General features: G+C 36.8%; 1 protein-coding gene across 1 annotated transcript in view; it reads left to right on the forward strand.

The window, feature by feature from the left end:
- LOC308697997 (uncharacterized protein) overlaps window positions 1–15,900 on the forward strand; it is a 27,925-nt gene that overhangs the window by 2,471 nt on the left and 9,554 nt on the right. The window contains exons 2-5 of the mRNA XM_081377758.1: window positions 271–393; window positions 648–776; window positions 2,891–3,083; window positions 3,330–3,454. Of these exons, the coding sequence (XP_081233884.1) occupies window positions 271–393; window positions 648–776; window positions 2,891–3,083; window positions 3,330–3,454 (570 nt within the window). The remainder of the gene's footprint in view (window positions 1–270; window positions 394–647; window positions 777–2,890; window positions 3,084–3,329; window positions 3,455–15,900) is intronic.

Raw genomic sequence — 15,900 nt, forward strand, 5'->3', positions numbered from 1 at the left:
CGAGTTGGCCTACACATTGGATTCACGTTTATTATTATGTTTAAAAAAATACCCCAGTTTTTATGCCGGTCGTATCATTTTATTTTGTTGTATTTATCCGCCACACCTTAAAGGCCGGTCCGTGAAAATATTGTCTGATATTAAACCGGTCCGTGGCACAAAAAATGTTGGGGACCGCTGAGCTAGGGTTTGGAGCACAGTTGAGCTTCTCTTCTGTCTGTGTGAGACTGAGCTGGAGCGGTGTCTGTTTTCTTCCCTGTTCTGAGTTAGATGAGTGATTATAAGACGCCCATCGTGCTGGACAGCGGCTCTGGTTTGATGAAGGCAGGGTTTGCAGACCAGGATCTTCCAACTACGGTGTTCCCGACGGTCATCGGCCATCCCAAATATGAGGTACTCTCACTCACTCTCTCTCTCTGGTACATCGAGACCATAATAGAAAATCTAATTCTAATCTAAATAGTGTCATTCAGCAGATTAGATCTGGACGATAAAGCATGAGGATATTATAAACATTAACATTTTCTGATATACTGTGGAAAGCACTAGTTAAATAAAACTGGCTCGACTTTGACTAACTCTGTGTGTTCGTGTTTCCTCGTGTTGTGTTGGTCTGGACTGATGATGGTGACGGTCTTGTGTTCCAGGAGATCATGAACGGCAGTGTGGAGCGAGCGGTGTACATCGGGCACGACGCACAGCACATGAGAGGAGTGCTGGCGCTGAAATATCCCATCAGGAACGGCGTTGTGCGCAACTGGGATGAGATGGAGATGGTGAGTGACGGACGCTTTGCTCTTCAGGTTTCTGCTACAGAAACAGCTTTAACTCGCCCTTCACTGCAGTGTGTGTAGGGGTCAGGTGTTCTCTGACTGACATGAGGGATTTCTCTCTGCCTCGTCTGATCACAGATACTTTAGACTACAGTATTAAGAATGGACAATAGCCCTCACGTTTTCACTGGTGTATCCAAACATTCACGGGTTCCTATTGAAACGATTTACTGCTATGGTTCACATGCACTCAGGTAATCTGTTCATAATCAGATTGATGGATCAGCTGCACTGAAAAGCCTTTATGTAAACACCTGAACAATCCCAGTTACATTCTGATCGTAGATGTAGACCTGAAATAATCTGATCAACGGGGGCAAGTATGTAAATGCTGGAATCAGACGCTTTTCTCAGTCAGGGTCACTAATGCCTTGATCACATGTTTAGTGCTGTTATATATGAACTGGCCAGTGAACGTGACGTGTGTGTGTGTGTGCTGAAGTAGGGGCAAAATATCATATCACGATTTTATTTTTATCTCTATTCTTTTTTTCAAGTTGGTTTTACTATTGTGCAAGTGACTGAGCATCACAGCCAGACTAATGTCCCTATTATAAAGCAAAGCCTTGGGTAACACAATCTAACATAAAAAGGGCAGACATTTCGGCCAAAGTGGCGAAGATAAAAATCTTTTTTTCTTTTTCTTTTTTTTTTAATAAAGAAAATGACAGATACATTACACTTAATATACAAATGAAATAAACAGTGCTTTATTTGTTCAGATACAGTAGGTGTATTTAGCAGTAGCATTGAAGAGAGTTATTAAACTAATATGAAATTAAAACACTACATACGACTTTCTTATTAAAGCTACTATTAAAGTTCTCAGTCAGTGAGTGATTTTCTGTTTTATTAACATTTAAAGAGATGGTTCCCCCAAAAATGAAAATTGTCATAACTTACTCTCTCGTTGTTTTAAACCTGAATAAGTTTCTTCTGTTGAAAATAAGTTATTTTGAAGAATGTGGGAACAGTTGCTGGTCCCCAGTGTGTAGTTTATTTCCCCTATGGAGGTCAATGGGGACCAGCAACTGTTTGGTTGCACACATTCTTCAAAATATCATCTTTTGTGTTCAGCATAAAGAAAGAAATTAATACTTAGCCTGTCAAACAGCATCTGGATACTGGACTGTTAGTGCCCGTGCGCTTCGGGTTTATGCGCTCAGATAAGCGCATGTTAGAACAGCAAAAGCACGCAAATGAAATGTTTAAACGGCAAGGCTTTAAAGCACATGCAGGTAATAAACTTGTGAACTGCAGTGTCCTGTACGTCTGCATTAACGCGTGATGTACGTCGTGTTGTACAGTATGTTGAGACTGCGGCGCCAGAACTGCGCTGTACGCTGTAACACGATACTGCCATATGTCTTCAAAAGCAGATCGTGGAGACATTTTAATCGTCCACGATCAAAAATCATGATATCGCACACCGCTATGCTGAAGGGTTGTTGGGTATACGTGTAATGCATGTGCAAACAGATTACAGAGTTTAGGGTTCATATAACTGAAGATTAGTGCATGTACACGTGCCTTGGAGCAGTGTTGGGGAACGCTACTTTGAAAAGAAATGCATTACAATATTGCGTTACTCCCTTTAAAAGGAGCTAACTGCGTTACCTGGTTACTTTTGCGTTACTACTCCACCTGGGCTGGCTTGTTTTTTTGTTTTTTTGTTTTTCTATTTAAGTTCTATTTTTGGGCAAATGTAAAGACCCTTTTATACCAAAAGTGAAATAAGCCTCAGGCTGAAGGAAATGCAGATTCCCGTGTGTCCAGTAGAGGAGCTGCTTAACCCTTTCAGCTGCTGCGGTTTTGGAGAACAGAAGTTTAACACTTACTTTACCAATAAAAAAAGTGTGTGTATATGTGCGTGTCATTTTTGCTTATGGTTTAACTGAATCATCAAAGGCCCAAAGCAAGTACATTGGTCAATAAAGACAGATTTAAATGCATAAGTCTAGAACTACAATAACCATGTACACACACACGCCTCTGCACTTCGATTTGTCTTGCTCCTGGTCCTGCAGTGTTGTATCGTCTCTCTCTCTCGTCTGCAGATCTGGGATCATGCGTTCCAGCATCTGTCCGTGAGTCCCGAGGATCACCCGGTGCTGCTGACCGAAGCCGCCATGAACCCGCGGCAGAACCGGCAGCGCATGGTGGAGCTGATGTTCGAGTCCTTCAGCGTCCCGCTGGCGTTCGTGGCCCTGCAGGCGGTGCTGGCGCTCTACGCCTCGGGACGCACCACCGGTGAGGGACAACACACACACACACACACACACACACACACAGACCGGTTTATCAGATCATGTTCATCATTTAGAGGCCTTAGCTAGTGCATCATATGATACATGAATTTATGTTTAGGGTTAAGTCATCTGAAGCGTAATGAAGCGTCTTGTTTTGAAGTTGTTTAGTGTGATTGTGTCAGGCTGATGTCGTGCTGATGAAGGTGTGTGTGTGTGTGTGTGTGTGTGTGTGTGTGTGTGTGTTCAGGTGTGGTGCTGGACTCTGGAGACGGCGTCAGTCACAGTGTTCCAGTGTTCGAGGGTTACTGTCTCCCTCACGCCGTGCAGCGCTTCAACCTCGCCGGAGCCGACGTCACCCTGCAGCTGCAGAAGGTGCCCCCCCCCCCACACACACACACACACACACACACACACACACACACACACACACACACACACACACACACACACACACACACCCTGCAGCTGCAGAAGGTGACCACACACACACACACACACACACACACACACACACACACCCTGCAGCTGCAGAAGGTGACCACTCACACACACACACACACACACACATACATGTCTATATTACTAACAGGGGACTATCGCTCTACACTGGCCAAGAGGGGACTAGTGTTTCTGGTCATTTTGAAGAAACAAAAATGACATACAAAATTTTCTTTTAAGCTCCTTTTTCATAATATAACTTCAAACATGCATTTTTTTTATTTTTTAAAAAACATGCCAAGTGGGGACCTGAAACTCTGAACGATCTCTACCTATACAAGAGGGGACTCTGCAATGGAGCTGTGTGTGTGTGAACAGTGAAGTGAACTGGCAGTGAAGTCTACTGGCAGTGAAGTCTACCTTCATTATGTAACTATATATATATATATCCCATCAGTTATATAAAAAAAAGACCATTTAAATCTACAACGGGGTAAAAAATACAGACGGTCCGGCGGCAACAGTTCAAAAGCAGAGGCGATAATATCCTCTTATCATTCATAATATTCTTTTTCTTATTTAACGCTCTCTCTTCAGAGATACTTTCTAAGCTTGGTTATGCATTCCCTAACAATTTACTTGTTACTAATTTTCTTAATAATTTCTTCTGTAACTCAGCAGCAGTTCCATACCAACAAATAATACAGAATATCATAACACTTTCAATGAAAGCACTATAAAACATCAGAAGCTTTATGATGTGGACATTACAGCAAAGTTATTGCTTTAAGAAGTTCATTCTCTGTTGTGGCCTATTAAATAAAACATAATTTCTACTCTAATAAAATCAATAGATGCCATTTTTTTCTGTTTCCTTTTTTCTAGGATGTTGATGTACAGAGATAGTCAGTGTTTGAAATATTGCTCAATTTAAATGCAACCAAACATGTGTCGCTCGTTACCATCCAACAGTGGACCCTTCTTTAAGATCAAATTCAAAACTTTTGAGTTGACTTGCTGCATCTGGTCATTTTGAAGAAACAAAAATGAAATACATTTTTTTTTCATAATATAACTTCAAATATGCAAAAAAAAAAAAAAACTTAAACATGCTTAAACATTGATGGAATCTCAACTCTGATCAATCTCTACCTATACAACAGTGGACTCACAATAGCCTGCTATGGAACTGTGTGTGTGTGTGTGTGAACAGTTAAGTCTGTCTTTATTTTGAAACTATATATATATATATATATATATATATATATATATATATATATATATATATATATATATATATATATATATATATATATATATATATATATATATACTGTATATATATAGGCCTTCATAGATACTTTGTATGCTTGGTTATGCAGTGCCTACCAATTTACTTGCCATTGTTATGTGCCATTGCACACACACACGTCTATATTACTAACAGACCAATGTCGTTGTACACTGGCCAAGTGAGGACTTTGTGAACGATCTCTACCTATACAAGAGGGGACTCTGCAATGGAGCTGTGTGTGTATGAACAGTGAAGTGAACTGGCAGTGAGGTCTGCCTTCATTATGTAACTATATGTAGTATATTATATAGTATATTATATATTATGCCTTTTTTCATTCATAGCATTTTTTTTTTAGTTAATGCTTATTTTCTCTCTTCATAGATACTTTCTGCTTGGTTATGCAGTCCCTTTAGGGTTTATGGGATTAATCAAACAGAAATAGCTCTTTAAGGTAACGATTTCAGGTGACCTATATTTAGTATAGTGTAAAGCATACTTTATACAGTGAATAATGATTTTATTAATTTAAAATGAACTTCGCGTCCCCAGTTGGATGGTATAGAACGATACTTGTTTGGCTGCTTTGTACATTTCTTGCCATCACAAACACACTGTAAAGATTTTGGAGATCAATCTCAAAATGTTACGTAGACTTACTGAACATTAGTTGGTTCAGTTGAAATATATGAAGTAGGGATGTTCATTTAACATTTTGTTTTCTGACTGACAGCTGATGCTTGTTAACCAGTCATCCTCAGTTAACTGACATGATTTGAAGGTTAGATTAGAATTAAATGGAATTAGAATAGATAATAGTCTGTGACTGATTCAAATACCTCAAACATGTAGATTTACATGTGCAAATAGCAGCATAAACAACAGAACATGAGGATTCACACACCGTCACATCAAGCACCCGCAGTGCTTCTGTGAACACAGTAAACCAGAATAAAACTGTATATATAACTGTATAATAAATAGGCCAACTTAAATGAACAATTAACAAAACTAAAGTGCAATAAATAATAAACGCTTTAGGGTCTGTTTACATGACATAATTTTCAACTGAAAACAGAAAACGTTTTGGCCGTTCATTTCAACGAAAATGCCATTTTGGGGGCCTGACAATGCAAGCTTTTGAAAACGATGCCTTTCCCATCTGTGTAAACAACATAAATGGGAATTTGTGAAATTGGTACGTCATTCCAACATGGTCACACTAAATGCATCTCTATAGCACACATTGTGTTTATTGTGCAATTTATACACGGAACGGAGTTTATGTGTGCATATGATATGCATGGGTGGGTTTAGGGTAGATTTAAAAGTGGTGTGTAATGTGTAATATGTATTATATGTTTGGTTAGGATTAGTGTTGTAGGGTGTGTGTGTATTACATGCAATAAAGTGCGTATCATATGCATGTAAAAAACTAATTTTCGCGTAAAACATTGCACGATAAACAATGCATGCTATAGAGATGCATTTTCATGAGATCAGGCTGGGCATCCACAAGTATATAACATGTTCACATGCATACTTATCATCAGGTGTTCACATGTTCATGAGTATTTGCCGTTTTTTTTTTTTTAAAGGCGAACTACTGGCCTGGCTTGCATAATACAGCCCTTTTAGTGTTTATAGGGTTTGTTTGTAAACAATGTTATAGTTGTATTTAACAATATTTTACATTTTCACGCACTTGTGTAGTGTATTATTTTGGTTTGAAAATTACTTGCATTATCTTTTTAACTGTTAAATTCTCATTAATTTCTCTTTCATTATGCTTAGATGAGGTTAAATCTTGGCTTGCTCAAAATGTTTTGTCTTTGAATGAAGACAAAGAGGTGATAGTTTTCGCCCCACTGATCATTTTAAGACCCCCAGTATCGATTTGAGGAGCTTATCTGCATTTATATCTACACATGTGCGGAATATGGGGTGTACTTTTAGATGGGCCTTTACAATTTGACAAACAAATATCTTCGGTAATTGGATCTAGTTTCTATCATCTTTGCTTTTATCTAAAATTAAAGACTTCCTAACTAACAAAACTGAATAGAGCAGAAATATTGCTTTAAGGTAACAAGTGCAGGTCACCACACGAGTTAAACTGTACATGATCTAGACTCTAGATAAATAAAATGCGACCACAGCAGTAAGTCAGGGGAATGCTTATATTTCTTCCTTTGGTTTCAATTTTGAACATGTTGCAGTTCTTTTTAAAAAGTTATACATTTTAGTACAATTATAAAATGATATAACATTATTTGATACTGTACATTAGCAGCAATTACGGTACACATTTTTCACTTTAGCAACAAAGTGGAGACCCTCTTTTCTGTAATGAGAGGCCAATCTTATGGGTTGTGGTCTCTCAGACATCGGCAGTAATAAAAACAAAATAAAAACATTGTTTCCCTTTGGACTTTAATTACACTTGATACTGGGCATCATTACATTTTTCCCCTGACTGACAGGTGATGCTTGTAACCCGATCATAATCTGTTATCCGACAAGATTAGAATGTTATATTCTAATGAAATTAAATTAGAATGTATGTATTTCTCAATAATTATCACTTTTTTCAAAGCTCTTCAATCCACTGTCTTAACCAACTTCCAGCTTCACTGCAGTTAATTTCACATTCAAAACGCATTAAAACTACCAAAACACATCATTTATGTTTCAAATTAAGTCATTCTTTCAGAACTCTAGTGAAGGTTTCAGCCAACAAACACAATAAAATATACAAAACAAAAAAAACACACAAACAACAGGCAGCAATATGCACTATTTTCTGCTGTTCAGAATTCAATGCAATTTATGTTACATGCTTCATGTTTACATTAAAGGGATACTTCACCTCTGGGAAGATGAATGTGTATTTAAAATAGGTCATTTAAGTGGAAGAAATGTGAAGAAATTTTTGAATTTGGAGCTTTCTAGACTAAGAGAAGCCAGAAAATGTATTTTTGGCTTATGTGGATGAAAGACAACAACTCCCAGAATGCACTTGCTTCGCTGCCTTAGGAGGCCACGCCTACCGGTAAGAGTGCGCAGTTGTAAACAACAAAGCTAACCTACGTGATGAGTTTGCGAGGGATTTAGAGATCGTCCAAAATGTCCGGGATTCGGCTTTTGCGTTCTACAGTCGCCATTCATCATGTTTACTGTGGCGAGCAGGATGAGGCTGACGGCCGCGGGAGAACAGCGCGAGGCCGGTGGCGTTATTACTGAGACGCGCCGGGTCTCGCATCTCTCACGGAGGAGCGGTAATTTTTCTTAGCAATGGTAAAACGCACATCAACCGATCACTTGTTTAGCGTTCATGTAAACACTACATTCAAATTCACCAATCGGAATGAATTCAGTTAGATTGAAAGGTGTGCATGTAAACAATGAATGGCGACCGCAGAAAGCAAAAGCTGAATCCCGGACATTTTGAACGATCTCGCCCGCCGGACAAGTCCGGGAAAAGGAGGATGGTTACTTACTCATCTTTCTCCTACTATTCAGCTTTCTCCACAGAACAAGAGCCTGCTAGCTTAGCTTCCAAAGAAAGACGGCTGACACTGTGTGTACATTCTGTGAGTGAGATCCCACCCTCTATGGGCGGGCTGAAAACATGCGGAACAACGCCTTCTACTGCCTGTAGTCTTTAACCTCTGGCCAGAAAATCCTCCGATGACGCAAAATGACGATTTTTGCGTCATCGGAGGATTTTTTCCAGACAAAAAATACATAAATCTCTTGTCTCAGGGGGATATGAGGGTGGAAAGCATGGTAATTCGAAAATACTACAGGTTTTCTACTAATACAAAGCTTAATGCTAAATCCTGAAGTAACCCTTTAATGTACAACATGATTTCCTTTTGTATAGATGTTGATGAAAATGAAAGACTAAGACTTGTGTAGGTGTTTAGTTACATCTTAATTTTTCTGGGTTTTTTTAAAAAAAAGAATATTCAGAATATATATCAATGTGGTATACGGTAGAAATATTGCACATTTCAGTCTAGCTTAGGTTTTTAAATTAAATAACACAGTCTTGGAAATAATATGTAAGCATGTGCAAATAAGCCTGTATAGTAAATCAAGTTCTGTTGGTCTTTGTGTTTAAGTGAGAAACTAATTCATTTAAATTGAAAGATCTCAATGTTAATAAGATCTTTCAATTATATTTAACAGTTTTGAGCGTATAAAAGAGTGTATAAAAATGGGCTCTGAGTTTTGGCAGTGGTTGTGTCTAAGTGAAATATGTAGTTTGGAAGATGTAGTCACTGAATGCATTAATACAACATTGAATGACACAGACATTTGCAACACTTCTACAGTAATACCGTATTAAAATATATTCAGAATCTAAAAATAAATACTGAATACTATCAAAACAATTAGATGTAGCTGAACACATACAGGTATTAATCTTGCAGTTTCATCACCATCTGTAAAAAGGGGAAACTTGGGGGGGAAATGTGTACTGTAGGCTACTGTAAACAATGACCATGTGACATAAAATACTGTGAATTCTGAACAACAGAAAACAGCAGAAATATGTTATAATGCTACCTGTTATTTGTGGGGTTTTTTTATTTAACTTGTGTTTTTTGGGTAAAACCTTTTCTAGTGTTCTGGAATAATGATTTGATCTGAGACATGAATGAAGTTTCAGTGCATTTTGAATGTGAAATGAACTGCTGTCAATCTGTAAGTTGGTTTGGAGAAGATATCATGGTCTTTTAACTTGATATCATTTAAGATATAATTTAAGACTGTAGTATAAATGATTGAATGATTTTACCATAACTCATTACTATCCTTGATATTCTAAAATAGGTATTTTTCATGTGTATGTAGACTCTAGTGTGTGTGTTTTGAGTTGTGACACTTCCCCCCAACATGCGATTTACATATCAATGCAGGAAGGCCTGAAAGGCCAGTGTTTTTCTCAGGTGAGAAAACAGGCCAACAACCCTCACAGTACTGTAAGATATCACAGCCTTTTAACCTGATATCATTTAAGATATAATTTAAGACTGTAGTATAAATGATTGAATGATTTAACCATAACTCATTACTAACCTTGATATTCTAAAATAGGTATTTTCATGTGTATGTAGACTCTAGTGTGTGTGTTTTGAGTTGTTGCACTTCCCCCCAACATGCAATTTACATAGCAATGCAGGAAGGCCTGAAAGGCCAGTGTTTTTCTCAGGTGAGAAAACAGGCCAACAACCCTCACAGTACTGTTACCAATATATGTGCAACTTCTCAAAGAAACTAGAGAAAACGCTGGGATTTACCCTGCCAAATTAAATTAAATTACAGGTTTTTACAATCGCTAGGACACATTTCTCAATATTTAGGTACATTTTCAAAACTCTTCACTCAGTTCTTGGAAAGCCCACATTTCTTAAAAAAATACAATAGTTGCCGAAATTTTGAAGATAATCAATGTGGGCTTTCCAAGTAAATGAACGATCAATGACCACACCTAGAAACTTATATCCACCTGCTCAATGATATTATCATAGATGATGACTGGGTTCAACTGCAGTGAATTATAAACAGTAGATAGTGTCATTCTTGAAAGCATTTTACAAAAGAAAGCATTGTGCAATGCTCCTGTTGTTTGTATTTTTTTATTTTATGAGTGACAAAGTGTATCACTAAGTGTATGGGTGAAACCTTTTCTAGTGTTCTGGAAGAATAAGTTGATCGGAGACATGAATGAAGTTTCAGTGCATTTTGAATGTAAAAATGAACTGCTGTCAAGCTGTAAGTTGGTTAGGAGAACTGAGTGAAGAGTTTTGAAAATGTACCTAAATATTGAGAAATGTGTCCTAGCGATTGTAAAAACCTGTAATTTAATTTGGCAGGGTAAATCCCAGCGTTTTCTCTAGTTTCTTTGAGAAGTTGCACATATATTGGTAACAGTACTGTGAGGGTTGTTGGCCTGTTTTCTCACCTGAGAAAAACACTGGCCTTTCAGGCCTTCCTGCATTGATATGTAAATTGCATGTTGGGGGGAAGTGCAACAATTCAATACACACACACTAGAGTCTACATACACATGAAAAATACCTATTTTAGAATATCAAGGATAGTAATGAGTTATGGCTAAATCATTCAATCATTTATACTACAGTCTTAAATTATATCTTAAATGATATCAGGTAAAAAGACCATGATATCTTACAGTACTGTGAGGGCTGTTGGCCTGTTTTCTCACCTGAGAAAAACACTGGCCTTTCAGGCCTTCCTGCATTGATATGTAAATTGCATGTTGGGGGAAGTGCAACAACTCAAAACACACACACTAGACTGCCGTGCAAAGGCAAACGACCGTAACTTCGTTTTTGGTCGAAAATGAGTTATTTATATTTTTGGCATATTCAAGACCTCCTTTATCATGTGGATAAGTATCTTAAATCAATTCCGTTGTTTTTTAGAGAAAATAATGAATTGTCTTAACAGTAACTTCCAAAAGCCCATGAGAAACAAAGGCAGAACACCGTAACATCAGTTACGGCTCTTTGGCTTTGTTTTGGAACGCTCGAAATGGAGTTACGGTGCTCTGCCTTTGTTTAGCCGCGCGTCAATATGAAGTTACTGTGCCGGTGTTCTATCAAATAATGCTACCTACCAGATTGTATTGTTATCTGCCTTTGTTTTAATGTTAAAATTACGGTGTAGCCTGTGTACTTTGTACAGCTGTCATCAGTCCCTCTAACTTCTGATGTCCTCAGAGCTTTGTCCTGCACAACTGCGGTCAGAACATTTAGTATGGTCTGAACCCGCCGTCGACAAACGTGCGATAACGATCGCGAGGGATTATGCAGAGTTGACAGAAAAACGTTACGCATTGCCGTATCAGATGAATACAACCAAGAATTAAAGCCCCGCCTCACCCAGTTCGGGTACAGGACCTGGTTGAAACACTCGTGCATCTATTCTGGCAGAGTGCCAAAACTTCGCCTTCAGCCCCGCCCTAAACACGGTCGAGCCAATGCTGGACTAATATATCAATGGAGGTATTTTGTCATGTCAAATGTATTAATAATGCCATCAGAATGCAACCAAAGCCCAGGATAGCAATAAGTAGATGGCTATAAATAATTGTATTATCATACAAAATAAATGCCATGGTGACTAGATTTTATACAGGTGTTACTATAATGATTTTGTTAATGGTGATCAGCAACCAAATATTGAGAATGTGGAAGTTACTGCCTTTTGCCTTGGCATGACTTCTCACTTTTTGCTGACAATACAAAGGCAGAGTACAGTAACTTTAAAATAGTGGTCAAAAGTCAAGTTTGAGCTCAAATTTTTTTTATGTATATAATTTCCATTACTAAAACATCTATTTGCCAGATTTCCAGTGTCCTACCTATAATTAATTTGAAGGGACAACTAAAAATCTTTAAAGTCATTTTTCTCAGTTCCACACTCTAGCGACTTAAGGTCTTTTGCCTTTGTAGGGCAGTAGAGTCTACATACACATGAAAAATACCTATTTTAGAATATCAAGGATAGTAATGAGTTATGGTTAAATCATTCAATCATTTATACTACCGTCTTAAATTATATCTTAAATGATATCAAGTTAAAAGACCATGATATCTTCTCCAAACCAACTTACAGCTTGACAGCAGTTCATTTCACAGTTCAAAATACACTGAAACTTCATTCATGTCTCAGATCAAATCATTATTCCAGAACACTAGAAAAGGTTTTACCCAAAAAACACAAGTTAAAAAAAAAAAAAAAAAACACAAATAACAGGTAGCATTATAACATATTTCTGCTGTTTTCTGTTGTTCAGAATTCACAGTATTTTATGTCACATGGTCATTGTTTACAGTAGCCTACAGTACACATTTCCCCCCCAAGTTTCCCCTTTTTACAGATGGTGATGAAACTGGAAGATTAATACCTGTATGTGTTCAGCTACATCTAATTGTTTTGATAGTATTCAGTATTTATTTTTAGATTCTGAATATATTTTAATACGGTATTACTGTAGAAGTGTTGCAAATGTCTGTGTCATTCAATGTTGTATTAATGCATTCAGTGACTACACCTTCTAAACTACATATTTCACTTAGACACAACCACTGCCAAAACTCAGAGCCCATTTTTATACACTCTTTTATACGCTCAAAACTGTTAAATATAATTGAAAGATCTTATTAACATTGAGATCTTTCAATTTTAATGAATTAATTTCTCACTTAAACACAAAGACCAACAGAACTTGATTTACTATACAGGCTTATTTGCACATGCTTACATATTATTTTCAAGACTGTGTTATTTAATTTAAAAACCTAAGCTAGACTGAAATGTGCAATATTTCTACCATATACCACATTGATATATTCTGAATATTCTTTTTTTTTTTTTTTTTACAAAAAAAAAACAGAAACATTAAGATGTAACTAAACACCTACACAAGTCTTAGTCTTTCATTTTCATCAACATCTATAAAAAAGGAAATCATGTTGTACATTAATGTAAACATGAAGCATGTAACATAAATTGCATTGAATTCTGAACAGCAGAAAATAGTGCATATTGCTGCCTGTTGTTTGTGTGTTTTTTTGTTTTGTATATTTTATTGTGTTTGTTGGCTGAAACCTTCACTAGAGTTCTGAAAGAATGACTTAATTTGAAACATAAATGATGTGTTTGGTAGTTTTAATGCGTTTTGAATGTGAAATTAACTGCAGTGAAGCTGGAAGTTGGTTAAGACAGTGGATTGAAGAGCTTTGAAAAAAGTGATAATTATTGAGAAATACATACATTCTAATTTAATTTCATTAGAATATAACATTCTAATCTTGTCGGATAACAGATTATGATCGGGTTACAAGCATCACCTGTCAGTCAGGGGAAAAATGTAATGATGCCCAGTATCAAGTGTAATTAAAGTCCAAAGGGAAACAATGTTTTTATTTTGTTTTTATTACTGCCGATGTCTGAGAGACCACAACCCAAAAGATTGGCCTTTCATTACAGAAAAGAGGGTCTCCACTTTGTTGCTAAAGTGAAAAATGTGTACCGTAATTGCTGCTAATGTACAGTATCAAATAATGTTATATCATTTTATAATTGTACTAAAATGTATAACTTTTTAAAAAGAACTGCAACATGTTCAAAATTGAAACCAAAGGAAGAAATATAAGCATTCCCCTGACTTACTGCTGTGGTCGCATTTTATTTATCTAGAGTCTAGATCATGTACAGTTTAACTCGTGTGGTGACCTGCACTTGTTACCTTAAAGCAATATTTCTGCTCTATTCAGTTTTGTCAGTTAGGAAGTCTTTAATTTTAGATAAAAGCAAAGATGATAGAAACTAGATCCAATTACCGAAGATATTTGTTTGTCAAATGGTAAAGGCCCATCTAAAAGCACAACCCATATTCCGCACATGTGTAGATATAAATGCAGATAAGCTCCTCAAATCGATGCTGGGGGTCTTAAAATGATCAGTGGGGCGAAAACTATCACCTCTTTGTCTTCATTTAAAGACAAAACGTTTTGAGCAAGCCAAGATTTAACCTCATCTAAGCATAATGAAAGAGAAATTAATGAGAATTTAACAGTTAAAAAGATAATGCAAGTAATTTTCAAACCAAAGTAATACACTACACAAGTGCGTGAAAATGTAAAATATTGCACTTTATTGCATGTAATACACACACACCCTACAACACTAATCCTAACCAAACATATAATACATATTCCACATTACACACCACTTCTAAATCTACCCTAAACCCACCCATGCATATCATATGCACACATAAACTCCTTTCCGTGTATAAATTGCACAATAAACACAATGTGTGCTATAGAGATGCATTTAGTGTGACCGGGTTGGAATGACGTACCAATTTCACAAATTCCCATTTATGTTGTTTACGCAGATGGGAAAGGCATCGTTTTCAAAAGCTTGTATTGTCAGGCCCCCAAAATGGCATTTTCGTTGAAATGAACGGCCAAAACGTTTTCTGTTTTCAGTTGAAAATTATGTCATGTAAACAGACCCTAAAGCGTTTATTATTTATTGCACTTTAGTTTTGTTAATTGTTCATTTAAGTTGGCCTATTTATTATACAGTTATATATACAGTTTTATTCTGGTTTACTGTGTTCACAGAAGCACTGCGGGTGCTTGATGTGACGGTGTGTGAATCCTCATGTTCTGTTGTTTATGCTGCTATTTGCACATGTAAATCTACATGTTTGAGGTATTTGAATCAGTCACAGACTATTATCTATTCCAATTCCATTTAATTGTATTTTAACCTTCAAATCATGTCAGTTAACTGATGATGACTGGTTAACAAGCATCAGCTGTCAGTCAGAAAACAAAATGTTAAATGAACATCCCTACTTCATATATTTCAACTGAACCAACTAATGTTCAGTAAGTCTACGTAACATTTTGAGATTGATCTCCAAAATCTTTACAGTGTGTTTGTGATGGCAAGAAATGTACAAAGCAGCCAAACAAGTATCGTTCTATACCATCCAACTGGGGACGCGAAGTTCATTTTAAATTAATAAAATCATTATTTACTGTATAAAGTATGCTTTACACTATACTAAATATAGGTCACCTGAAATCGTTACCTTACAGAGCTATTTCTGTTTGATTAATCCCATAAACCCTAAAGGGACTGCATAACCAAGCAGAAAGTATCTATGAAGAGAGAAAATAAGCATTAACTAAAATAAAAAAAATGTTATGAATGAAAAAAGGCATAATATATAATATACTATATAATATACTACATATAGTTACATAATGAAGGCAGACTTCACTGCCAGTTCACTTCACTGTTCATACACACACAGCTCCATTGCAGAGTCCCCACTTGTATAGGTAGAGATCGTTCACAAAGTCCTCACTTGGCCAGTGTACAGCGACATTGGTCTGTTAGTAATACAGAAATGTGTGTGTGTGCAATGGCACATAACAATGGCAAGTAAATTGGTAGGGACTGCATAACCAAGCATACAAAGTATCTATGAAGGCCTATATATTGTGAGTCCACTGTGTTATAG

This window comes from Scardinius erythrophthalmus (assembly GCF_964197995.2).
Source record: "Scardinius erythrophthalmus genome assembly, chromosome: 11".
Classification (NCBI taxonomy): Eukaryota; Metazoa; Chordata; class Actinopteri; order Cypriniformes; family Leuciscidae; genus Scardinius; species Scardinius erythrophthalmus.